Source organism: Chionomys nivalis, chromosome 23 (assembly GCF_950005125.1).
Source record: "Chionomys nivalis chromosome 23, mChiNiv1.1, whole genome shotgun sequence".
Lineage (NCBI taxonomy): Eukaryota > Metazoa > Chordata > Mammalia > Rodentia > Cricetidae > Chionomys > Chionomys nivalis.
This window is the reverse complement of record NC_080108.1, coordinates 37,668,790-37,695,010: the sequence shown is the minus strand read 5'-3', so window position 1 is coordinate 37,695,010 and position 26,221 is coordinate 37,668,790. Positions and strand designations below refer to the sequence as shown.

The 26,221-nt window shown below is 41.1% G+C and overlaps 2 protein-coding genes across 2 annotated transcripts; one reads left to right on the top strand and one right to left on the bottom strand.

Moving 5' to 3' along the window:
• Positions 1-1,940: 1,940 nt before the first annotated feature.
• Positions 1,941-2,972, top strand: LOC130865585 (mas-related G-protein coupled receptor member A-like). The gene has a single exon (XM_057756679.1). It carries the CDS (start codon positions 1,944-1,946, stop codon positions 2,970-2,972), a length of 1,029 nt encoding a protein of 342 aa, XP_057612662.1. The 5' UTR covers positions 1,941-1,943.
• Positions 2,973-3,162: 190 nt separating this feature from the next.
• LOC130865584 (mas-related G-protein coupled receptor member B2-like) lies at positions 3,163-23,223 on the bottom strand. The gene is made up of 3 exons (XM_057756678.1): positions 23,213-23,223; positions 19,351-20,349; positions 3,163-3,622 (listed from the first exon to the last, which is right to left on the bottom strand). Exons 1-3 carry the CDS (start codon positions 23,221-23,223, stop codon positions 3,163-3,165), a joined length of 1,470 nt encoding a protein of 489 aa, XP_057612661.1.
• Between the last annotated feature and the right edge of the window lie 2,998 nt (positions 23,224-26,221).

Genomic DNA, 26,221 nt, shown 5'->3' with positions numbered 1-26,221 from the left:
TTTATACAAACAACAATAAATGGAGGAGCAGAGAAAAAGGCTTTACCTTAATAGTTCACACATCACACTCTCAGGGATTCCCTGTAGAGAATACAACTCTGTTCCAGACTTCCTAGTTCTCCTCAGGAATCACAGTAAAAATTCTATGATCCAGGAACCTTTTTATCCTGAATGTATCACATGAACACCAGCTCAAGCAGTCGCTGGGCGCCCAAGGGTCTTGACTTCAACAGCCTCTGAGAACCTTGGCCAATGAGGCTGGGAAAGCACTTGCACTGATGGCAGGGTGCCCTCGGGGCTCATTCACTCACAGGGAAGTCTTTCAAATTAGTGTACTAGTTTGCACCCTTGAACTTACAATGCAAAGAGGTGAGTCTGGCCAGTGAATAGAATCTTGAAATGCCCTCAGGAAACTTTCTATTTATTGGCCACAGTAATTTTCTGTTTGTTTGGTTTGGTTTTTCTCAACTTGTCTGCCTCCATCAGATTCGCTAGTAGACAAGTCTGTAGGCATTTTCTTCATTAATGATTGATGCAAAAGGGCTCTGCCCACTGGTGGGTTGAAAAATCCTTGAGTCACAAACTAGTTACCAGTGGTCTCCATGGCTTGTGCTTCAATTCCAGTCTCCACGTGCCTGCCTTGAGTCCCTTCCCTAACTTCCATCAGTGATAATCATAAAGCATGATATGAGAGTTTTAAGCTTGAAACAAATCATTTTTACCCCGAATTACTTTTGGTTACGATGTTTTATCATAATAGAAACACTAACTAAGACGCTAATGTCCTAGTGCAGTGCTTGGCTTCTTCTTAATGGTCTTACTCTTTTTAACAACCATGCACTCACTGATCACAGATTAAAACTTGACTCTATTCTGGTCAAACTACATATCTTTCATGATGGGGTGTGTGGTGATGTACAGCATCATGGTGGGGTGTGTAGAGACGCAGTGCATCATGGTGTGTGGGAGGTGATGCATACCATAATGGTGAGAGGGAGCAGTGATGTGAGGAGAGAAAGCCTTAAGCAGCACTGCAATTGATCAGGGATGAGTAATAAAATGACTTGCATGGTATAATCAGAGGAGTATTTAGTTCTCTTCTCCCTGTCCCCCGTGTTAAATGAGGATTCTACAAACCCAAGTAGGTTAGTCAAAAAACTAAGTATAAATAACTTGTTGCTATGGATTTCCAGGTTTCATGAAAAAGAAAATGCATAAGATCCTACAACTAGCTGTACAAATTTTTAAATTCCATAAAATGGGAACGGGGACCAAAGCGGCCATTGTTTCTTAGAGAGGGCATCGATAATGGGGTGCATCAGTGCTGGATGTCTGTCTGAATCCCCGAAGAACAATGCATCCTCCTGCCTCTGTGAATTCCTGAAATCATGGTTGCTTTTTTAAGGGGGGGGGTGTGTGTGCAAGCAAGCAAAGCAAACTTCCAGAATCTGATTTTTCCTCTAGATGAATATTTCATTCCATGTTGTTGGCTTCTTTTCTTTACTCCTTCTGTATTTCATTTAAGCCTGGTAGTTTCTTAATCCACAATACTGACTGCCATCTTGAAAATAATTAGAACATTTTCCTGCTTGTCTCATATATATATATATATATATATATATATATATATATATATATATATATCACTGTGGTGATAATTCTACAGAACTGCTCAAAGGGATATGGGCAGGTTCCAGGGCTTTGGGATTTTTAGTAAATTGTATGAACTCTGCCAGCGTATATCACCTCCCGTGAAACACAAGATGCTAAAATAGGCCTATCAATTAATTAGTGATCATAAAAAGTACATTATAAACATGTCTGAAAATCTCATAATAAACCCATCATCTTATACAGTTAATATGTGCTAATAAAAGTATATCTTAATAAAAAGTTGTATACATACAACAGGCTCACGTCTTCTCTGTGTTCCCAGCAGCACCATGGCAGGGTTTCTGAGCCTCAACACCTCAGCCTCGGGGACGGCAGTCACTACAAATCCAATGAACAAAGCCGTGCCTGGGAGTTTCAACAGCATAGCCCTGGTCCCTAACTTGATGATCATCATCTCAGGACTGTTTGGACTGACAGGAAACGCCATTGTGTTCTGGTTCCTGTGCTTCCGCTTGCGCAGGAACGCCTTCTCCGTCTACATCCTAAACCTGGCGGTGGCTGACTTCCTATTCCTCCTCTGTCACATCATAGACTCCACGCTGCTTCTCCTCGAGTTTTCCTATCCCAACATTATCTTCCTCCCAGCCTTTAACACCGTCATGATGGTTCCCTACATAGCAGGCCTGAGCATGCTCAGTGCCATCAGCACCGAGCGCTGCCTGTCTGTCCTGTGCCCGATCTGGTATCGCTGCCGCCGCCCGAAACACACATCAGCTGTCGTGTGTGCTGCGATCTGGATCCTGTCCATGTTGATCAGCATTCTGAACTGGTATTTCTGTGTCTTCTTAGATGCCAAATATAAAAATGTCAACCTGTGTCGGGCATCACATTTCTTCACTGCTGCGTGCCTGATGTTTTTGTTTGTGGTCCTCTTTCTGTCCAGCCTGACCCTGCTGGCCAGGTTGTTCTGTGGTGCTGGTCGGATCAAGCTCACCAGACTGTACGCGACCATCATGCTCACAGTGTTGGTTTTTCTCCTCTGCGGCTTACCCTTTGGCATCCACTGGTTCCTGTTAATCTGGATTAAGACTGATTATGATGTATTTGACTATGGCCTTTATCTGGCATCACTTGTTCTGACTGCCATTAACAGCTGTGCCAACCCCGTCATTTACTTCTTCGTGGGCTCCTTCAGGCATCAGCTGAAGCATCAGACCCTCAAGATGGTTCTCCAGAGGGCTCTACAGGACGTCCCTGGGATGGGTGAAAATGGAAGCAGTGTCCCTCAGGACACCACGGAGATGTCAAACAACAGAGTGGAGCAGAGAGGAAGAGAACTGCCTGGACCTCAGAGATGACTTTGGAGGGATCACGGCTATGTTCCCTTAAGGGTGGGCTGCTCTCTTCTCAGCCTTGTAACCTGACATGCCTCAGTGGCTCACCAATGTCTTCAACAGATCACTGTTGAAGTTTTTTTCTACCTTTCCTGAGTAAAACTATTTATCTGAAAGTATCATCTCTTCATCCTCCTTGACATAAATAGAATTCTCAAGCTAACTTCTGAGGCTTTCTTGCTGTTTCTTTCCAACTTTTGTTGCCATGGAAATAGCCCCGTCCAAAACCATGACTCTCTTGTTTGCGATTGTTCTGTACCGGACAGTAAAGACGAAGGAGCCTCATGGTTTTCTGGGAACCACGCTCATGAGACAACACCTTCAGCAACAGCAAAATGTTTGCGATCATAATGCTCATGGTGCTGATAGTAGCCCTCCGTCGTGAGACTGCTGCACAGTTTACAAAGACAGATGCCAGGGCCCAGGCGCTGCGCTGCCTCACACACTCCCACAGCCCTGTGCTGCAGCAGAAGAATCCCGGGGCTCCAGTCAGCTGACCCCAGCAATCACAGAGCAGCTGGGCTTCAGAAGCTCTGAGAACGTGGGAGAAAGATGTGGTGTGACAATGCTTCTGCTCTCCCTTTACCTTGTCCTTTACTCCTTCCCAAAAGCCACTGGAAGAAAAGATAAAAATTTCAATATTGCTTAATTACCATAAATGCTTGAGTCATTTTCTTCCTGCCTAGGTGTCTGGGTTATAATACCTCTCCAGAAGACCAGTGTCCCCATTAGCTGTGACGGACCCCCATGTACTTGTGTGGAACATCTATCTACAAACTGCCCTGCTGAATACATTGTATTCTGGTTTAATTGTTGGTGTGTGTGTGTGTGGTGTGTGCACGTGTGTATTCCTATGTGCATGTGTATGCTCACTCATGTGTGTGCCTGCACATGTGTGCATGTATGGGCATGTGTGTGAGTTTGTGTGTGTGTGGTGCTTTTCACTTGTTGTTTGAGACACCCTACCCCCATTAGCCTGGACTTCACCACACAGGCCAGGAGAGTTAGCCTTCAAGTTTCCAGGGATAATATCTCCCATCCTGTCTCCTGTCTGATTACAGGCTCCTTTTCACATGGTCTGTTAGTTACTTATCTTGTTATTGCAAAAAAAATATCTGAACAAAGCAACTTGGGAAAGGAAGGGTCTCTTCTGAGTTATGATTCAAGGTGAGGGCTGTCATGACAAGTCTGTCACAGCAGCAAGAGCCTGAGGCCGCTGCCTACATCACAGCCCTTGTCAGGAAGCAGAATAACAAATGTTCCATGCCCATCAGGTTCTCTCCTTCTTATTCCATCCTGGACCGCAATTCATGGAATGGAGACAACCACATTCGGGGTGGGACTTCCCACTTCATTTAATGTAATCTAGATAATCCCTCACAGAGTTACCAGAGACTAGCCTAACCCACCCTTGTCTTCTAGGTGGCTCTAGATCCTATCAGACAGACAATAAACATTAAGCATCGCACATGGTCTTCAGGCTTGCAAGCAAGGGCTTTCCTGGCTGAGCTATCTCCACAGGCCTACTTGAGAATTCATTAGCTCAGAAGTGTTATGTAGTGGACTCACATACTAACTTTGAGTTTGTCTTTTTCTTCTCAGTATACTGTCCTTAGGATCCATTCAAGTTGTAGTGTGCGCCAATAGTCCATTGCTGACTCGCTTTAATGATAGAGCAGGATTCTATGATAAGATCATACACGTCTTTCCACATGTCACAAGTGAGAGGGTGTTGGGATTGTTTCCAGACTAGCTATTATAAATAAAGTCAAGTTCAGAGTGCCTGTACAGATTTTTAAGTGAACATCGTTTTCCATTTCCTGGGATATGTGCCACAGTGGAGCGTTGGGTAGAATACAAAGTACGTGTTTAATTTTCCAGGAAATGCAAAAGTACTTTCCATAGAGCTAAGCTGAGTTACTTTCCTATTGGCAGTGTGTGAAAACTCAGCTTTCTCCAAGACCTTGCCAGAGTAATTTAGCCATTCTGTGAGGAACACAGCAAGCTCATCCAGTTTCTTATGCGCCTTCTCTCTGTAGCTTGTAAATGGGACCTTCTTCACATGAACCAACTTTTGTCTCTTTGGACTAATCACGTCTTCTTTTTATTGTGCTTCTAATTTTATTCTTCCACAACTGTTGTATAACATTTTCCTAGAGATTCAAAAACTCCATCCTTCATGGAAGCTCATTAAGAAAGAAAGTAAGTCTGTGAAGAATTTTGATGGGATTTTGATGGGGATTGCATTGAATCTATAGATTGCTTTTGGTAGAATTGCCATTTTTATGATGTTGATCCTCTCAATCCAAGAGCAAGGGAGATCCTTCCATTTCCTGGTATCCTCTTCAACTTCTTTCTTCAAAGACTTAAAGTTCTTTCAAATAGATCTTTCACTTCCTTGGTCAGAGTTACCCCAAGATAATTTTTGCTGTTTGTGGCTATCATGAAAGGTGATGTTTCTCTGATTTCCCTCTCTGCTTCTTTATCCTTTGTGTATAGGAGGGCAACTGATTTTTTGGAGTTGATATTGTATCCTGCCACATTACTAAAGGTGTTTATCAGCTGTAGGAGTTCTTTGGTAGAGTTTTTGGGGTCACTGATGTACACTATCATATCATCTGCAAATAACAAAAGTTCAACTTCTTCCTTTCCAATTCGAATCATAACTCAGAAGAGACCCTTCCTTTCCCAAGTTGCTTTGTTCAGATATTTTTTTGCAATAACAAGATAAGTAACTAACACACCATGTGAAAAGGAGCCTGTAATCAGTGCTCCAAGGTGGGAGACAGGATGGGAGATAGGATCCCTGGAAGCTTGAAGGCTAACTCTCCTGGCCCAAAAAGATAAATTTGGTATGTACTCACTCATAAGTGGATTCTAGACATAAATAAAGGTCAGTGAATCTATAATTCGTGATCCTAGAGAAGCTAAATAAGAAGGTGAACCCAAAGAAAAACATATAGTAATCCTCCTGGATATTGGAAGTAGACTAGATTGCCAGGCAAAAATTGGGATCTTGGGGGTGGGGGTGGGTGGGGGTAAAGGAAGAATGGGAGTTGGGGAGAGAAAAGTGAGTAGGGGAGGATGGGGAGACCCTGGGGGAATGGGATGGTTGGGATTGTGGAAGGGTGGATGTGGGAGCAGGGAAGAAGATATCTTAATTAAGGGAGCAATTTTGGGTTTGGCAAGAGACTTGACTCTAGAGGGTTTCCCAGGTATCCATAGAGATGTCCCCAGCTAGTTCCTTGGGCACCTGAGGAGAGGGAGCCTGAAATGGCCCTATCCTATAGCCATATGGATGAGTATCTTGCATATCACCATAGAAGCTTCATCTGGTGATGAAAGGGGATGGAGACAGAGACCCACATTGGAGCGCTGGACTGAGCCCCCAAGGCCCAGATGAGGAGCTGAAGGGTGGAGAACATGAGAAAGGAAGTCAGGACTGCAAGGAGTGCACCCACCCACGGAGACGGTGGGGCTGATCTGATGGGAGCTCACTAAGGACAGCTCGACTGGAACTGAAAAAGCATGGGATCAAACCAGACTCTCTGAACGTGGTTGATAATGAGGGCTGACTGAGAGGGAAAGGACAATGGCACTGGGTTTTGATCCTGCTGCATGTACTGGCTTTGGGGGAGCCTAGCCTGTTTGGATGCTCACCTTCCTGGACCTGGATGGAGCGGGGAGGACCTTGGACTTCCCATGGGGCGGGGAGCCCTGACTGCTCTTTGGACTGGAGAGGGAGGGGAAGGGGAGTAGGGGAGGGGAGTGGGATGTGGGGAGGAGGTGGAAATTTTTAATAATAAAAAAAAGAAAGTAGGCCAGCCTGGTGGCATAAGCCTTTAATCCCAGTGCCTGGGAGATAGAGGTAGCTAGATCACTGTGAGTTCAAGGCCTCCCTGATCTACATAACAAGTTCTAGGGCAGCCAGGTCTCCATAGAGAGGTTTTAAGTCTCTGTCTTAAATCTTACTCCTAAAATAAATAAATTATATATATATATATATTGTAAAAAGAAAGAAAGCAAAAGTTTCAAAATAGCTTCAGGAAGTCCTGGAAGCTGATCAGATTCACTAGGCTCCTTGCCTCCCCAAGAAGATATAAATTGTAAGGATTACTAAGAACTACTGTCAGACAATCCAAGCAACAGAGAAGTCTTTGAAGTCTGACCACCTGCCTGGAAGAGGCTCAGACCACCTGGAGCACCTGGACAGGACACTCCCACCTGTGGAGCTGTCTACAGTTGTGCAGTGCATTCCAGCACCCCAGGTTTTATATGCTGTCACCCATACTAGGGTGGGTTTGAGAGATCCAGCTGTCCTTGAGTAAGTGTAAGTGACCCTTCATCCACATTCTTGTAGGGAACCCCAACAAAAGTCACTGGTTCACCAAGTTGGACTTTGGTACTTCAGTGGTGTCTGTACTTTGCTCTGTCATCTTCTCCCTACCTGGAGAGAGTAGATGTGTGTGGTTCAACTCCTCGGGAAGGATATGTCACACAACAACAATTTCATGCATACATTGGACTTTAATTGTATCCACTTCCCATCACCCGCTCTTATCCCCATCCCACTCTGGATACAACTCTTACTGGTTATGACCTATCCTAAGTGGTGACAGTCTGAGATGAGAGGGGCTGATATTTCCACATACAACTACTGGAGGGACACAGTTAAGTCCATAGCAAGGTTTTTATTGTGTATTTGCTGAAGTTCTCCACTGAAGAAATCTTCTGAGTGTGGTTATTTATTTGTCATATTTTCATTCCTTGACATGGCCTCCTTAATGGAATAGATCTTAATTTAGATCACAGTTCTGGAAACTACAAGTTCAAGCATCAGTCAGGCTCTGGGATGAGTCTCACGGTGGATGATTGGAGTGCACACGGAGGAATGATCCCTTTCTTTTTTTTTTCTTTTTCTTTTTTTAAGATTTATTTATGCAGTATCCTGCCTGTAGGCCAGAAGAGGGCACCAGATCTCATTATAGGTGGTTGTGAGCCACCACATGGTTGCTGGGAATTGAACTCAGGACCTCTGGAAGAGCAATCAGTGCTCTTAACCACTGAGCCATCTCTCCAGCCCCTGGAATGATCCCTTATCCAGCCAGAAATCCCTTAGACATGGGTGGGGCCAGGCTTGATCCTTCTGTAACAACTATGCTTCGAAAACCTCCTGAGACTTTTTGAAGGACTTCCTGAGAATGGGATTCCAAGAGCACCTAACAATGTCCCATTGGGCAGCACTTTGTAAAGTTCCACAGAGCCTGTCACCATGGGAACCAAGTGCCAGTCACATGGGCTCTCAGAAGGGTGGGAGGATACAATTAAACAGTGTCCAAAACTAGCAATAATATTAGGCTACTTGTAGCAGGAAGAACAGAATCAAAGATTTAAAACTTTATGTATCTACACTACATGAAAATTAATGAATTACAAATTCTCTCAAGTAGAAGAAGGAGAATGAAGAATATGCTCTGTATGCTGAACCCTTTATATTTTATAAGAGAAGCAAACTGATCCTTTTATTCATAGTAATAAATTAAAAATAAATAAAAGGAACTAGACATTTATGTCACACAAGTGGGGTACTAGGATCAATCCCTACTGCTGCAGAAGTAAATAATAAAATAATAAAATTGCTATTCAGAGTTAATAATAATGAGAAGAATAATAATAGATTAGGAGTGGGCATGGTTGTACATGTCTTTAATCCCAGCAGTCAGGAGGCAAAGGTAAGTGAATGTCTGAGTTCAAGGCCAGTCTGGCCTACACAACAAATTTTAGGTAGTGAAGAATAGATAGTTAGACCCTGTCTCAAAAAAATAAAATCAGTGATGGTGGAAAAGGGTAGGAAGTAATAGTCTCTAGAATGTAAGACTCAGGGGGAATCTCAGTGCGTATACATTTCTCTGTCATTTGGGATAAAGGTGAATGCATTTCTGCCAGGACAAGGTAAGTCTTTTTCTCGTAAGCCTTGGGTGGCTCAGTTCTTCATTTATCACTTATAAACCTCCATAGTGCAATCAAAGAGAAGAATCACAGTAACTTTTAGAAAAAGGAGAAAAAGCAAGAGGCTTGTTTGTGAGTTGAATTGGGGCCGTGAGTTGAATTGGGGCCGATGCCAGGAAACATCTCTGTGATAGATTGTGACTCAGTTGACTCTGCTCTCTGATTTGCTCCCACCCCTTTCATAAGAAATGCCATGATCCATCCAGAGTACTGATAAGCTTCAGCTAGCATCCATATCTATTCCAGGCTCAGCAGGTGTCTCACAATTTACAAAACCATACACTCTGCTATCACTCAGGCTGAGAGAGGATCTTCCCTTTCAGTGAGGGTCAGGTCCCCACCCTTGACTGCAGAATGAAAAAAGGTAAGGGTGCATTCTTGATCTTTCAAGTGTCCTCTTGTGAGGTTGACCTCTGAGGTCATGACCCTGTGTCTCCAGCACAGGATGTGAGGAGCAGAAAGTCATAGTGCTTCCTCAAGGGGGAAGGCAGGACACAGACACAACTTTCTGAGCACTGTGTGTTCTCACAGCCTTTTATGGTGTCCTAATTGGGCTTACTTAGACCTTCTCATGCAAATCCTTCCATTGCTACCATTCAGATCTGCTACCATGAAAATGGCTGTCTCTTGCATTCTGTAAAGAAGCAGGAAGATGTGCAGCTATTGCTTCCCAGGTTTCATGACTCTGTTGCCTTTTCATACACTTTCTATTGTCTATTTCTCAAGACTCCAGGAAGAAACAGAAGAAAAATGCCTCAGAAGGAAACTGTTTACTATAACATGAGGTTTGCTGGCTTGTTGGGGGTTTCTGTCCTGCCCAGTTCCCACAGCTGTTTAGCCCCAAAGAAAATCACACAGAGGTCTCCATAAATTATAAGCTGATTGGCCCATTAGCTGAGGCTACTTAATAGCTCTTGTAGCTTATATTAACCCATTATTCTGATCTATTTTTGCCATATGGCTTGTTACCTTTTCCAGCTGGCAGGTCACATCCTGCTTCCTTGGTGGTCTGCACAGGACTGGGAGGAATCAGCTTCCTCCTTCCCAGAATTCTCCTGTTCTCATTGCATCACCTCTACTTCCTGTCTTGTTTTCCTGGCTATACTTCCTGCCTGGCCAATCAGCATTTATTTAAAACATGATTGACAGAGTACAGACAATTCTCTGGCACTAGTTTACAAGAACAGGAAGGTTGAGTATAAATGTTAGTGCCCACTTCTCGAATTTTGCGTGCAAATGGATGGAAATAGAAAACACTATCCTGAGTGAGGTATCCCAGACTCAAAAAGAGGAACATGGGATGTACTCACTCATAATCGGTTTCTAGCCATAAAATAAAAGACATTAAGCATATAATGTGTGATCCTATAGAAGCTAAATAAGAAAGTGAACCCAAAGAAAATCATATAGTCATCCGCATGGAGAGGGGGAAGTAGACAAGATTCCAGGGCAAAAACTGGGAACTTGCGGGTGAGGTGGCATGGGGCAAAGGGGAAATGGGATGAGAAATATGAGAAGAGGAGGATGGGAGGAGCTCGGAGGATTGGGATGGTTGGGATATAGGAAGGATGGATACGGGAGCAGCGAAGTATATATCCTATCTAAGGGAGCCATCTTAGGGTTGGCAAGAGACTTGACTCTTGAGGGGTTCGCAGGTGTCCAGGAATATGTCCCCAGCTGGTACCTTGGGCAACTAAGGAGAGGGAACCTGAAATGACCCTATCCTATACTGATGAATATCTTGCATATCACCTTAGAACCTTCATCTGGCGATGGATCGAGGTAGAGACAGAGTCTCAATTTGGAGCAATGGTCTGAGCTCTTAAGGTCCAAATGAGGAGCAGAAGGAGGGAGAACATGAGCAAAGAATCAGGACCACGAGGGATGCACCCACCCACTGTGACAGTGGAACTGATTTATTGGGAGCCCACCAAGGCCAGCTGGTCTGGGACTGAATAAGCATGGGTTGATTCCGGACTCTCTGAGCATGGCGGTCAATGAAGACTGATGAGAAGCCAAGGACAATGGCACTAGGTTTCGATCCTAATACATGAACTGGCTTTGTGGGAGCTTAGCCTGTTTGGACGCTCACCTTTCTGGACGTAGATAGAAGGACCTTGGTCTTCCCGCAGGGCAGGGAATTTGGACTGCTCTTCAGTATCGAGAGGGAGGGGGAATGGAGTGGGGGGAGGAGAAGAGGAGTGGGGATAGGGGGAGGGAAGTGGGGGGAGGGCAATATTTGGGAGGAGGGGAGGGAAATGGGAAATGGGGAGCAGGTGGAAATTTTAATTAAAAAAGAATAAAAATAAATAAATAAGTAAAAAAAAAAAAAAAAAAAGAAACAGTAGCCAGGAAGCACAATGGCCACTGGCTGTGAGGCATGGGGCAAAGCCCTGGCTGCAGCAAAAGAGGAGAACAACGGCAGGTAGGAAAGTGCTGCCAGGGCAACGGCCTCATAGAAGAAAGGTAGAGAGCAAGAAACCCAGATCCCTCTCCTCTTCCCTTCCAGAACCCTACAGTATAACCAGTGGCTCAATCCAAACAGAAGCAGAAGGAAAAGATTCTGATGGATGGGGTTCATAATACCACTCTCCTTGGATGCCAAAGCAGAGAAGATTTATTGATAGCCCATGAACACCTGTCAGCTCTTCTTTGTCTTAAAGCCCAGTCAAATTCTCTCCTGGGGATTTCTGGGGATGAGGTGCTTCAGCCATCATGGCAAACCCTCAGACACCTGTGGAGTACCCAATGGAAACAAGTGGAATAGAACAGATGGATGTGACAGTTAGCGGGGAAGCATCAGCACCACTTCCAATCCGACCGCCAAACTCTGGGCCATACAAAAAACAAGCTTTTCCTATGATCTCAAAATGACCAGAGCACCTGCGTATGAATCTATGACAAAACAATGCTTTTATTGATGCAAAAAGAAAGCAAAATTCAGGGAAGGTTGTGTGAACATCCTACAAGATAAAATGAGAAATCAAAATGGCAATCAATGCTATTACCTAGAATGCTTTGGAGAGAGGAAAAAATAAACATGGATTTAAAAAAAATCAATGAGTGGTGCAAAAAAATAACCCCCCCCAAAAAAAAAACTCAAGCAAAATAGTATTGTGGAACCCATAGACACATCGATTGACTGGTTCCTATCTAGGACATCTCAGCATTAGCAAGGGTTTTCACGTTGATGGTTCCAAATCGACAGTATTAAGGGTAGCATGTTGCTTCTGAATCACCGTTGAAACTTGAAGATGTCAAAGAAGGGTTATCCTTTCATAGGCATTTTGCCTGTAATACTTTCAACTGAGGACAAATTAGCATGCAAGCTTTGTCAAACTTTTTTCAGCAACACGAATCAAAGACAAAAGAAACTTATTGATTGATGTTTTACATGCAAACAACATGAATCTTTTTTATATAAATATACGTTTTTCAAATAGATTTTTGATTCAGCTCATTATGGAGAACATCCCAAACTTTAAAATGCAAAATTATTGGTTGATATGAAGAAAGCCAGGTTCCATTTCTTCTCTTAATGAAATAAAATACAAATGAATCATTGTTAACGACAGCTGTGGCTCTTATGAGGGCTTGGGGTAAACCTGGGGTGTTTTTTGTTTTTGTTTAGTAACCTAGCTCTAGCAATACCTTTCTGTAGTACTAGAAGAAAAAAGTCTGTTTAATCATTTCTACTTGCAGTACTGTTGTGTGCTAGGTGTAACTGCAAGCCTTGGGAACGGCAGAAGTTATATTTCTACGTTGCATCCTGGGCCTTCATTGCACTGGAAAAACATTGCCACCCGTTCTTATGCCAGTATTTGGGTCAAGCCCACAGCTGAGGAAAGACAGAAGAAAGTCAGGCTAAAGTGCATAACTAGGGCGGTAAGCAGGAGAGACAGAGGCCTGCAGGGAAGGGGGTTGCCATGGTCCACCCTCAGTCTGTCTCTTCTCTGCATATTGGGAAGGTTTTCAGTCTTACTTTGTACTACTTTTGCTGTTTACCTTCCTTAACATTTTTTTCTCTAAAGAGTTTAAAAAAGAAAAAAATGGTGGTTTTTCCCTCCTATTCTGGGGCTACATTTTTTAATTGTAAAAATATTTGATGGCTTTTTGATGAATGTTTTTCATAGTGAATAAGAAAACTTAGTGGCTTAATTTAGGAAACATGTTAACCAGACATTGTTTTTGAAAATGTAACAAAATCTACATAAGTTATTTACAGGTACAAAGAATAAAAATAAAGGTAACTTTACCTTTCTTAAATACTTCCTGCCTTAAAGAGCATTTCCATGACTAGCTGGTGAGACGGTTTAATAACTGCAGAGCTTTATAAAATATGCTTCATTGCATACTGGTCTAGGTAGATGGTCACACTGCGAGTTTTGTCACTTCACTTTGTTTGTCTTTATGTCTCCAGTCTGTGCAGCTCGCTTGGTATAGTTGCAGCCTTAGGGTTTCTTTATGCAGATGCTCTTGCTATGTTCTTCATAGAATCCAAGACATAAAATTCCTTATGCACATCAAAGTCAATCAGGAGAGACCAAGCTTGCTTCTTTAAATTGCAATTGAAGTGAGATGGGAGGAAAGTTTAACAATGAGCAAAAGTAGAACTGTGAGGGGCTGGAGAGATGGTTCAGAGGTTAAAAACTCTGGCTCCTCTTCCAGAGGTCCTGAGTTCAATTCCCAGCACCCACATTGTGGTTCCCAACTGTCTATAACGGCAGTCCAATGGAATCAGATGCCCTTTCTGGTGTGAATAACTTATGGACAAAACACCTGGATACATGAAATACATAAAAATCTTTTTTTAAAAAAAAATTCATGACACATGATTAGAAATACAATCTTTCAATTGTGGCAGTAAATGAAAGAATTGATAAATCCATCTTTGGACAGAGAGGCTTTATTTATATCATCTAATTCTCCCTCCTGGATCTCTGACTGCAGCCGCCTTTTGAGAACTTTGTGATTGCAGCAGTAAATGAAGAGCTGCAGTGATGATTAAAGGCAGAAATTGTAAAGTTCCCCTTTCCCCCGAAAACCCCACCTACGGTGATGCATATAGGAAACATTTCAGACTGCAAATGGCTTGTGCTACTCTGATATCTGTTTCCAAATGTGTTTGCTGACTATGGCGTTGACTGCCTGGCCAAATTCCATAAAACTTTTACATCAAACAGTTCCTCCTCAGCCCTAGTTGCTAGTAATATGTGCACTGTGACTGCCCCATAATTAAACTGTTTAACTGTAGTAGTGCCAGCAATAGCGGCAAATACTGCAGCTTTTTTGCATAGAAAGCATTAATTATACACCTTCCATCTGCACAATAATGTATAGGTTTTCTATCACAACATTAAGTGAAATTGATTTCTCATGCTGTGGCAAGTTGATTGAGAAATTGTTTCATGAATGGATATCCCTACTATGACTGTGAAAACATGTCAGGTGTCACATGCGTGTCACAGACAGAAAACACACGCCTATGCAGTATGGCCTACTCTGTATTTATTTGTAAAAGCTGAAGCGTAAAATATATGTTAATACTAGTTTGAGTTTATAAGAGAGGTGTTCATGCTTGTACCAGGTAAGTGTATAAAGATAATGAAGTGCTTTTTCTTTTATTACCTGATTATTTTCTTTAAAATCAGCTATTACAGGATATTTTTTATTTTCTACATACAATTTTTTAATTAAAATGAACTGACGTTTACTAAAATTGTTTTATAAGGTTTGTAGTGTCACAGAATAACTAAATTGGGATTTATAAACCAGCCATAATTAACAGTGTATTAATTATTGAACTTGAACTAGACTTTTAGGAAAATTATGTTTTTTTCTTCCCTTTTATGATCTTAACTTCAAGGATTTTTTTCCGTACCATTTTTGAGCTAAAAGATAGTTTGAGATTTGGGGAAAGGAGGATGCATGTGTGAGACTCCATAAGTTTGACATTCTGTACTATAGGTAACAATTATAATCAAAACATCTTAGTATTAATATCATGAGCCCTGTGTTATAAAGAGGGTAGCGGGGTGTGTTCCTGGTGCCCTGCTAGCTTAACCCCTGAAATAACTACACAGAACTTGTATTAATTTAAACACTGCCTGCCCATTAGTTCTAGCCTCTTATTGGCTAACTCTCACATCTTGAGTCAACCCATTTCTAATAATCTGTATGTCACCATGAGGATGTGGCTTTATTCAACCAATGAAAGCAACACATAGAAAGAAGACCCTCCTACACCATTCCCCCTTTTTCTGTTTAAACAAAAAAGAAAGGCTTTCACTTTAACATAGTAAAATTACATAAAACAAAACAGTTATCAAGCAAGAATTACAGTTGCAATATTTATATCTATTTTATCTTTTATCATAACAAAGGAAAACTATAATTATAACTAACCATTCTTCAACTTCATCAAAGACTCCAGAAGGATATAATATTACCTAAGTAAACAAGAAGTAAGCAACTTCCAAAACTCTAGAAATGACAGAGACATCTTGCTTCCTGGACAGTCACCCAAAGTTCTTTTGTACAGTTGGGGCATCCATCTTCAGCCTACAGGCCCATAATATCCAGCAGACATTTCCACAAAGCAGGAATATTCAAAGACAGTTCAGTCACTTTCTTCTGTGTCCTGCAGAATGTCTAGCAGACTCTTTCATAAAGTATAAACCCCGAAGGACAATCTCACCTTTAGGCAAATTTAGCAGTCCTCTCTCTGCGGGTTTTTTGTGTCCAGTTTATGCAACAGTCCAGGCAAGAGCAGTTTCTGGCCAAAATGGCTAATCAACTCCATAAGGAGCCTCTTTGAGGCCCATCTTCGTCTTGAATAGATTGGTGCTGCCAGGAGCAGATGTGTCTCATTGTCATGAAAAGCCCTAAGTTATTAAAACATTAAATGTCATATTCTTTAGTCTTTGAAAGATATGAAGAATGCCTATCTAACTGAAATATATCTCTACATATCTAGAAAATCTAACATGACTACACACTTCACTATTATTGATGTTTAGCCATTAACAACCAATATTTTCTAATTATACATTGCATTTTTAAATGAACTACACATTCACAATACCTTAATCAAGAGCAGAAATACATATACATATAACAAAATTGACCTTAAAATCCATACAAATGCAAATTATTCATATCTATATCATATCCCCCTTTAAATGTAAAAGAACATTTATAAACAATATCTGGGAATATGGACATAATTATTTCTCTCCAAACTTCTTCCTGCTGTATAGGGACACTCTTTATCAGGTCTTTTATGATGTATCCTGTGTGCCAGGTTTATCTCAGTTGGCAGTTGAGTGAAGTAATTTTTGAGGGTGTTCACAGAAACCTTTCAGGAGGGTATGGTCTATCATACCATATTGGGATAGAAGCAATCCACAGGGTCTCATCCTCTTTGAAAACAAAAGAAGAACTTCTTTTCCAAAACATCATGTTCTTAGATCCAAATTCTGAAGTCAAGATAGCTTTATAATACACATGTTGAATTAGCTTAGCAGACCATACAATAAAATTTCTCTCTGTATTTAGCTCTTTTGCAGTCAAAAAATTCAAAGAAAACACAATAATATATAGAATCCAGGCTCTCTGTGAATTTTCCATTTTTTTATGTGGCTTATTTTTTTTATTTCTTTTAATCTATAACTATCTTACTCTGTCTCTTTAAAGACTTTACCCCCTTTTAAGACACTAACTTTATTTTCTATATACTTTTTTTTTCTCTCTCCCAAGCCTACGTATATCTAACACTATGACCCATTTAGAGGTCTTTTATGTCTGAATCTGTCCTATTGCATTGTCTGTAATTCTTTACTGTCCAGGAACATTTTTTGCTTTGTGCTTTTAAATCTCTAAGCACTTAAGAATTTAAGTGTGACATTCCTAGGTCAAAAACAGGTACTGCAGGCTTGTCCCGCCAAGTCCAACATGGCAGAGCCTCTTGTGCTTCTGAGTCAGTTGTGCCTCTGAGCCGTGGGCTGTTCTGGATGCTGGCTCCACCTCTCTCCAATTTCAAAATGGTGACGTACCATTTCTGCTAGCTCTGGGGCCACCAGGTAGGAGCCGCACTCAGCACTTTAACTCTGAGACTGAGCATGCGGCACATAAATTCTTTCTTTCTGAGTTACAGCGAAATCTGCCACAGAGAGCACTGTGCAGCCTGGAAACATCTCTCTGTGTGGCGGCAGGAATCCGCCATGCTCTCCCGCCTGCCTAAGCCTGATCCCACAGTCTGCCCAGGCAGGGAGCACAGGCATGGTCTCAGAGTATTTTCTTCCCAATCCTGAGCAGGAACACAAACATCCTGTCCCACAAAAGCCATTGATCCAAAGGAGGAGCAGAAGGAGAGTGAGCACGAGCAAGGAACTCAGGACCGCGAGGGGTGCACCCACACACTGAGGCAATGGGGATGTTCTATCGGGAACTCACCAAGGCCAGCTGGCCGGGGTCTGAAAAAGCAAGGGACAAAACCGGTCTCGCTGAACATAATGGACAATGAGGACTACTGAGAACTGAAGAACAATGGCAATGGGTTCTTGATCCTATTGCACGTAATGGCTTTGTGGGAGCCCAGGTAGTTTGGATACTCACCTTAATAGACCTGGATGGAGGTGGGTGGTCCTTGGACCTCCCACAGGGCAGAGAAACCTGCTTGCTCTTTGGGCTGAGGAGGAAGGAAGACTTGATTGGGGGAGGGGGAGGGAATGGGAGGTGGTGGCGGGGAAGAGGCAGAAATCTTTAATAATTAAATAAATTAATTAATAAAAAAAAAGAAATGCTTTATAGCTGGAGTTCCCACTGGTGGCACAGTTCAGGAAGCCTCGTTTTAAAATGGCGTGGCTTTTTTTCTGCCGCTTTTGCTGAATCAGGAAATCTCTCTACCCGGCACACCCTAGCAAACAGCAAAAAGCTGTGTTAAACTCTCTTTCCTTTTTAAGCCCTCTCAAGTTTTTAAGTGGATTTAGTCCATCACAGATATCATAATTAATATAGGACCTTTAAAAAACTATTCAGTTAGTTGTATTTCCTAGCCTACAAGGACTAGATCGAAGATAATTCCCATGAGAATTGTTGAATTTATGAAGGATGGATTTTGGGGCTTTGAAAATGGTTAGTATCTAAAAGAGTCAATACCCAAAACATCTGCCTTTGTTGTAGGAACAGATACTAGCTAGCTGGACAAAGCAGTCATCATAATATTCATCACATAGGACCTGTGGTCTGTTGCTGATTAATACATGTGACCCTTAACACTACAGCACAAGTAATATTTCCCCGGATTCTCTGGAGAAGCATCTGGAAGATGGGGTTCTGACAGTGTTTGTTCTTTAAACAGTGTTCGTTTCTACCCCAAGTTGACTTTGCATCTATTAAATAGTTCTTCAGCTGCCTTATTACGAGTGCTATAAGGGCAACACCTTTTCTGCGTTTCATCTTGTATTTAGTTTACTGTATTAAGATAGTTGATTTTAGATTGAATGAATGTAAATAGAAATTAAATGGCAAATTTGAATGAAAAAAAATGAAGGTCAGGAAACCACTGGGTGTAAAGAAGTTTAAGACAGACTTGTCTTGAAAATGCCTACTTGTTAACTAAGCAAATTGTGTATGAAAGATTATAGCTACATAAAATAGCTATAGCTTCATAAATTCTTCAAAACTTGTAGAAATTAATAAGAACTGGCATTGTAGGCATATCTATTTAATATTTCAAGCACTGAAAAAGATTGTTTATAAGAAAGGAAGTTTAGCAAATTATAACAATTATTTAACCAGTATAATTTCGGTGACTAAAGAAAAGCAACACCTTTCTACACTTTTTTTATGCGTTCTCATGAAAAAGGGATTTCCCAACAGTAGGAACAGTCCTTGATCCAAGAGCACTTACAAGTAACCCCATCAAATGGATCTGATGAGGCCTTGTGTAAAACAGCTCCAGAAATGCTGCAGTCAGTGTTTGTGTAAAAAGTTTAGTACCACTCGACTCCCACAAACATGATTGTTCTTTTTAAAAACTAATTGGGGGCCGGGCGGTGGTGGCGCACGCCTTTAATCCCAGAACTTGGGAGGCAGAGGCAGGCGGATCTCTGTGAGTTCGAGACCAGCCTGGTCTACAAGAGCTAGTTCCAGGACAGGCTCCAAAACCACAGAGAAACCCTGTCTCGAAAAACCAAAAAAAAAAAAAAACTAATTGGGGTCAGGTGACAAACTGAACAAGGTTATGAAAATAGCCCACGCATGAAGAACAAAATTGTCTCTCAAAACTACTTCTCTCTAGTCAGAGCATCTCTGAGCTGCTGCTCTACACAGTTCTCCATGCTCTTCTGAAGAGCCCCTCTCTCCACAAGTCTCCTCTTCAGGAGTGTCCTGCAGGGCTCTCTGAAGAAACAGCTTAAGAGTCTTCCTCTGTAACCTGCGGTGCCTGATGGAGCCAACAATGAAGTAAATGAAGGGATTGGCACAGCTGTTAACACAGCATAGGAATAATAACAAATGAGTATCACAACTTTTAACAAAACAAAGATACCCAAAAAGTTGGCAGAAGAAAAAGACAATGCCCAGGGGGAGAGCAAAGATCAGGAAGAACAGCACTGTGAGTACAATGATTGCATACAGCCTGGTCACAGGGATCCTTTGTGTGCCACAAAAGACCTGCACCAGCAGGGTGAGGCTGGATGCACAGAGAACTACAAATAAAACAATTGGCCAGGAAGATGTGATGTAATCAAATGTTTGACACCAAAAAGTGTCAATACAATTAAACAGAAAACCACGTTCCTCCCCATGCAGGAGACTCAAGAGCAGGGACAGAGCCCAAAGCAAGGCACATGTGACAGCTGATGTGTGCCTTGGGCGTCGGCAACGATACCAGATGGGCCACAAAACAGACAGACAGCGCTCAACACTAATGGCACTGAGAATGCTCAGGCCAGAAAGATAAGCAATTGTTGGCACAAGAGGATAAAACCAAGGCATATGGATATAGATGGGAATGGAGTAGAAAATGTAAAGGAAAAGATGAAGGAAATATACAAATTCAAAGCTCAGGAAGAGAAAGTCAGCCACAGCCAGGTTGAGGATGTAGACAGAGAAGGCATTCCTGTGCATGCGGAAGCCCAGAAGCCACATCACTATGGCATTTCCTGCCAATCCAACCAGAACAAAGATGAGGGAAAGAAAAATTATGGCTTGGAAAATGATGTTACAATATGAAGAATCAGTGTAGATGCTTCCATTTGGTGCTGTGATGGTAGTATCCCAGGTTGAGATGTTGGAATCCTTGTTTAGGAAATCTCCACTAATGCTCCTGAAACAAAAAATAAAAAGATATGAGCATATGCTATGTACTCTGATTCACCAGACTACCCTGCTCTGTGGTAATAGCTGAGTCGATTCATGAGAAGCAGGATTGTAAAGATTAAGTAATTTATCAAATCCAATATTTCTGTAACCTTAATTTAAATCCTGTTTATATTTTTGGACTATCTAACCCTTGCCCTGTACTGAAATAAGAGTAGCTGATGGTCCCGTAGAGACACTCAGTGTCTCATACCATTTGAGAAAGAAAAAATTCCTTTCTGTGCTAAGAATGCTCCTTCTCTGTCTGATACAGGAAGCATGACCATCAGCTGATTTCAGTCCTGGCAGGGGGAAGCTGTCAAATGGGAAAAGATGGAAATCATGAATGAGATTCTTGAAGGAAATGGCAAATCTTACTAAGATCAGTATGAAAAGAAGAAGGCATACAGGCTAAGGCAAATATGTCTCCATTTCAGATTTGAAACTAGAAATCATGGAAGTCTTTGAAGACATTAAACACATTTCTGTTGTTGTTAAATCGCAACTATACATTTCTCTATTGAGACACAGTGAGAAATTAAGACTTTATACTGAATAAATGAATAAATTAATAATAGACCCAAGAGTAGCTACAGATTGAGAGTAAATTTTTTGCATATATTTTAGAGCAAGTTGGTGCCACAAAACACATAGAAAAGGAAGAAAATTTTATTGCTGAGCTTTCTGTCAGTGGAAAATTCTAGTGTCTTTGAAAGAATGACTATGCTGCAAGATGACTAATGATGGGATTTGTGATCCCCAAACCGTGAATGTCCAAAAAAATGATGACATTGGTGACCTAAAAGAGTTTCAGCCTAGAATTTAGGAATTGATTTGAGTTTAACTGAATTTCTAACCCTCTTAAAGAAAAAAAAAGGAAATATACAGAAATAAGAAAAAAATAAAAAAATGACAACTGCCTATATAGAGGTACTGTGTCACAGGGAATACAGAATACAACAGAAACCATCTACCAGGCATGGTAGCTTACTTGGGAAATACCATTTAGTAGAGAATGGGCCTGGAAAAGTTCAAAGAGTTCAAGCACAATCTAAATTACACAGTGGAGTCCAGAAAAGCCTGGGCTGAATGTAAAGAAAGAAACAGAAATAACAAAAGAAAGGAAGAAAAAAGGGAAGGAGAGAGGGAAGGATGGAGGGAGGAATAGATAAGAGGTGCAGGGGAGGGAAGGAAGAGAAGAGGAAGGAAGGAAGGGAGGAAGGGAGGGAGGGAAGGAGGAAGGAAGGAAGAAAGGAAGGGGATATAGAAAAAGATCTCAACCTTGGAGACCTCTGTAGCTCCATTTAGAGACCAAGCCTCATTATCCTATCTTCAAAGGATGGGTCTGAGATGCAGATTAAAACACAGCAGAGTAATTCCATGATGATAGCATTAAAGATTTTCCTTACTCTACAAATATACATGGATAATCCAACAATGGTGGCCTCCCAAATGTACATGAAAAGTGTGAGCCTATATAACAAAATGCAGTGGCAAGTGTCAGGAGTAGATGACACATAGCAGATACTGATGCTAAAGGATGCAGGTGCATGTGTCAGTTTACCCACAAAGTGAAACCTATCCCCAAAATAATGTTCTGTGTAAACATTTTAGAGCTGGAAGAACACAGAAAGATAATGTTCTACACCCTGGAAGAATATGTAACTGCCAATCAAGTGTCACACTCACCCTGATAGAAACCACTCTCTCAGTTTACAGCCTCTTAGGACTACCCTAGCTATCCAGATAGATACCCCAGCTTGGTCTCCTCTGAAGCTACTCACAGGCCCCTGATTAGAAACTCCCTCTAAAATATTGCTCCTTTGGTATTTCCCCAAAGATATGTAATCCACGAACAACATAGGTACTCTAAAATGATGACCAAAATCTTATACCAAAATATGTAAGTAAGAAACAAACTCCAGATGCCCAGGTCCCATTGTAAAATTGCAAACAATCAGAAAAATAAAAACAATATGTATCTCATAAAGTACATGAATCCTATAGTATATACCTAAAGAGTGTACAATTTAGCTTAAGACATGAAATACAAAAATAATTAAAAGAATGCAGTGTAGGTCAAGAAATTCAAAGAGGATTAGCATAAACCCTTTAATGAACTTAAAGAAGACAGAAATAAACATGAGACTGAAGTAAAAACAACACAATATCCAGCTCTACACACGACAGAAGACTGTTGTCTAGAACACATGAAGACTCAATAAAGAAAACACCAACATAAGGAGCTACAAAATCAAGGAATGGACTATAGATTTTAACAAAAAATTCCCAAAGAAGAAATATGAAAGTCTGTTAACATTCTGAAAAGTGTTTATTAGTGGCCATTGGAAAAACACAAATTAAAGCTGCTTTGAGATTCCATCTTATCCCAAGCAGAATGGCTATCATCAAGAATCCAAGAACAAGAAATGCTGATGATGATATGGGGAAAGGGGAACACTCAGTTACCGTTGGTGAGAATGCAAACTGAAACGGCCACTACAGAAATCGGTGTGGTGATTCCTCAGAAAGTGAGATAGAACTGTTACAGGAAATGTACTAGCTAGTGTCAAGTCAACTTGCTACAAGTTAGCACCATCAGATAGAAGGGAACCCCTACTGGGAAAATGCCTTCATAAAACCAGACTGTACACAGATGTGTAGGGCATTTTATTAATTAGTGGTTAGGGGAAAATCTCAATCCATTATGAGTGGTGCCATCTCTGAGTTGATAGTTCTGAATTCTATAACAAATATAGCTAGCCATGTGATAAGAGACTAAGAAAAAATAAATAACATCTTTAGGAAAAAGGTCTCAGAAGGCATCTTACCTTTGCTCCATTCCATTTAGAGGAGGTGGCAAGCTGGTCTGTGGCAAACAGAAATGTTCTGAGAGTCAACCATCAATAGGAAACATGTCTGCAGTGCAGAAACTGTAGAAAGAATACTGCTGAGGAAGGACAATCAATAAAGGAAGAAAGATCTGTGACTTCCTGCACTTGAATCTGATTAAATAATTGTCTCTTATTATGTCATAGCCTGGTGGGGTCAAAGGAGCTACAAAACTTAATACAATGTTTTCAGTACTTTCAGAATCTGCTATCTGCCAATAAATCATCAGTAAGTAGCATCAACTTATGAGCCCCTTCTTTCGTGAAAGCTGACTGTTCAGAGTACTCAGTGTGTGTAGGCACAGAGCCAGTAGACAAAACAGCTGTGATTTCATGATTGCCATTATTGTGTCACGCTTACAAGATGGCACTTTAAAGCACTCTCCCCAACATCAGCTCTTCAGTCCCCTCTTTGGAACCATTCCCTTATGTCAGGGATGATGGTATAAATGCCTTGTGTAGGGCCAAACTATCCTTTTTTGCTAGCACTTTGTAGAGCCGTATGTCTCTGATAAACCCTGCATTCATTGAAAAGAAAGACCCCTCTGAATAAATTTGAGAGTAGCCTTTGTCTGGGTATGTAAGCAAAAATATTTGAAGAGTGTTTGATACTATATCAAATTAACTAAGAAACACTTAGTTTCACACTAAGGACTTAAAATATCTCAGTCATAAGTTCATGAGCAGATTAATACTACAATGCTTAGGTATAAATAAGCCATTTATTTAGCCATGTATAGTATAAGAGAACTAAATGATTTTCAGAGCCCAGTTAAGGAGATTAATATTCATTTTTTTCATTCTACTGTTAAGGATAAAGAGTACAAACGGACTGAAGACATGTTATAAGAACATGAACTTTCTCCATGGTTCTCTGTCAGAGTTTTAGTCCTTCATTAGTACTCTCCATCAATTCCAGAATTTCTGGCCAACTAAACCTGGAGGGAGGAATCTGAGCAAAAATGACCAAATCAAATGCAAAATGAACTCCCAAACTTTATTTTCAGCAATATCCTGAAATCAAGGAGGAGAAAGCAATCAAGAAAAGTAAAAATAAATAAGATCAAATAATAAAGACAGCACGATCTTTTTCTCGCTCCAGAGCAGAAAACTATCAATCATCCACACAGCTGAAGACTCACCTGGGCTGGAAGAATCTGAGTGGAAAGAAGTTGCCTTCTCTATTAGTGTTGAGAGTCAAACTGATGCATCAGTCACAAGCTCTGCAGTCCTTCATCATGACTGGTTGATGAGTGGAAGGAAAACCACAGTTCTCTTTTCCTCTCTTAGGCCAACTTTGTCTTTTCTTTCCCTGCATTGAACACAGTTTGCATGTCTATTGATGAGAATGGCTTTTTCATGTCCCTTTCACTAAATCAATGCCCAATGAGTCTAGGTTTGTCTAGTATTTGTGATTGTAACCAAGCCTTCAGCACATGTGCATTAGAGAGCCTGATGCTTAGGTGCAACAATGCTGATGAATTCACAAGGTCCAGAGTTGGCTCAACAACTACCTAAAACACAAGGATCATTCCTCTAAGTTTACCCATTACACAGCTATGAGAAATGTTACTTGTGTGGTATTCCAGAGAAAACCTTCACATACATGTAGAAAATGACTGTCAACCAGAAGCTTGTAGATACGTTTTCCATCAATATCTGTCTTCCTCTGCAACATACTGATTCTCAGAGTTTATACTCAGAAAAATTATCTTATCCTCAGCCTCTCTAGATACTAGATGACAGTACATTGTTGGGTGCTGATAAATAGGAGGTGGATATACGTTATTACAAATACTCCCTGGATCCTGGTGTCAATATCTGGAGCACAGATTCCTTTTCCTTCAAATTAGACATTTCTGAGTCAAGTGGGACCAGGAAGATGAGAGACCTTCCCACGTGTGTTTAGTTCTAACAATCTTTTCTTCTGTTAAAGTCACTATTACTATGTATAGAACCAAACCCACAAGCTTTAAAACACAAATGCCTACATACTCCCTTTTTCCATATTTCAGTCGATTCTCAAGGCAGTTATACTACGAGTAAGATCATTCCACAGAAATGATCCTGGATAAGGAGGATTAAACACCTGGTACAAGTTCATACAGGCTGATTCATCACACCAAGATAAATTCCTAGAATAGTGCCTAAGTAAGGCAATACCACCTTTCCTGTGACCCTTATGTACAATCATAGCTACTACAACCAATTCTGCATTCTTTTAACTTCTCTCCATCCATCAGTCCAGGTACTATAACTCTCTGCTGCTAAAACATGCTTCTGTGATCCTCCTATCATTCCTATACCTTTCCAAAGAGTCTCAATAAAGGAATATCTGTGACCATTTTATTTCATGCCTTCCGTTTTCTGAGGGTAGTGACTATGCACTATGAGAAGTCATGTATGCGTATATGTATGTATGTATGGATGGATGGATGAATGGTTGAATATAGCTGTGAAAAAATAGAAGTCTATAATGTTTGAGAATAGTAAGAACAGTTTTGGACTTGTCCTTCATTAGCCTCATCTCTTCTTAAAACCAAGACTTTGGTCACAGATTCCCTAAGGTGCTCTAACCGTGCCAGTTTGGCAATTGAGTAGGCAGTCTTCATTCTTTTTCCTGTCCTCCAATGCCATAGTCTCAATCCCAGCCTTTAAGCAGTCTGCTTGAAGGGCTTTTTTCTATCTCCACTGAACCTCCAGGCAGTCTTAGCTTTGCTTTCCCTAAATCCCTCTCATGACTTCCCATAGTGCATTCTTATTAATTCATGTCAGTTCCAAATATTTAGAAATATAGTCTACCCAGTACAAGCATCATAAAAATCAACAAATAGATTGGACAAGAAAAGAAATTCCCTGCAGCACATGATAGTTAAAACACTAAATGAGCAGAACAAAGTGAGAATATTAAAAAGCTACTAAGGAGAAAACAAACAATGTATTAGGTCA

Bases quoted from the DNA above. Each gene is read 5' to 3' on its own strand.
- LOC130865585 (XM_057756679.1), top strand. From the start codon at position 1,944: ATGGCAGGGTTTCTGAGCCTCAACACCTCAGCCTCGGGGACGGCAGTC.
- LOC130865584 (XM_057756678.1), bottom strand. The intron at 3,623-19,350 runs GTGTAGAGCAGC...CTTTTCTTCCAG, and splicing joins TCAGAAGAGCATGGAGAACT to TGGCTTTTGGGAAGGAGTAA.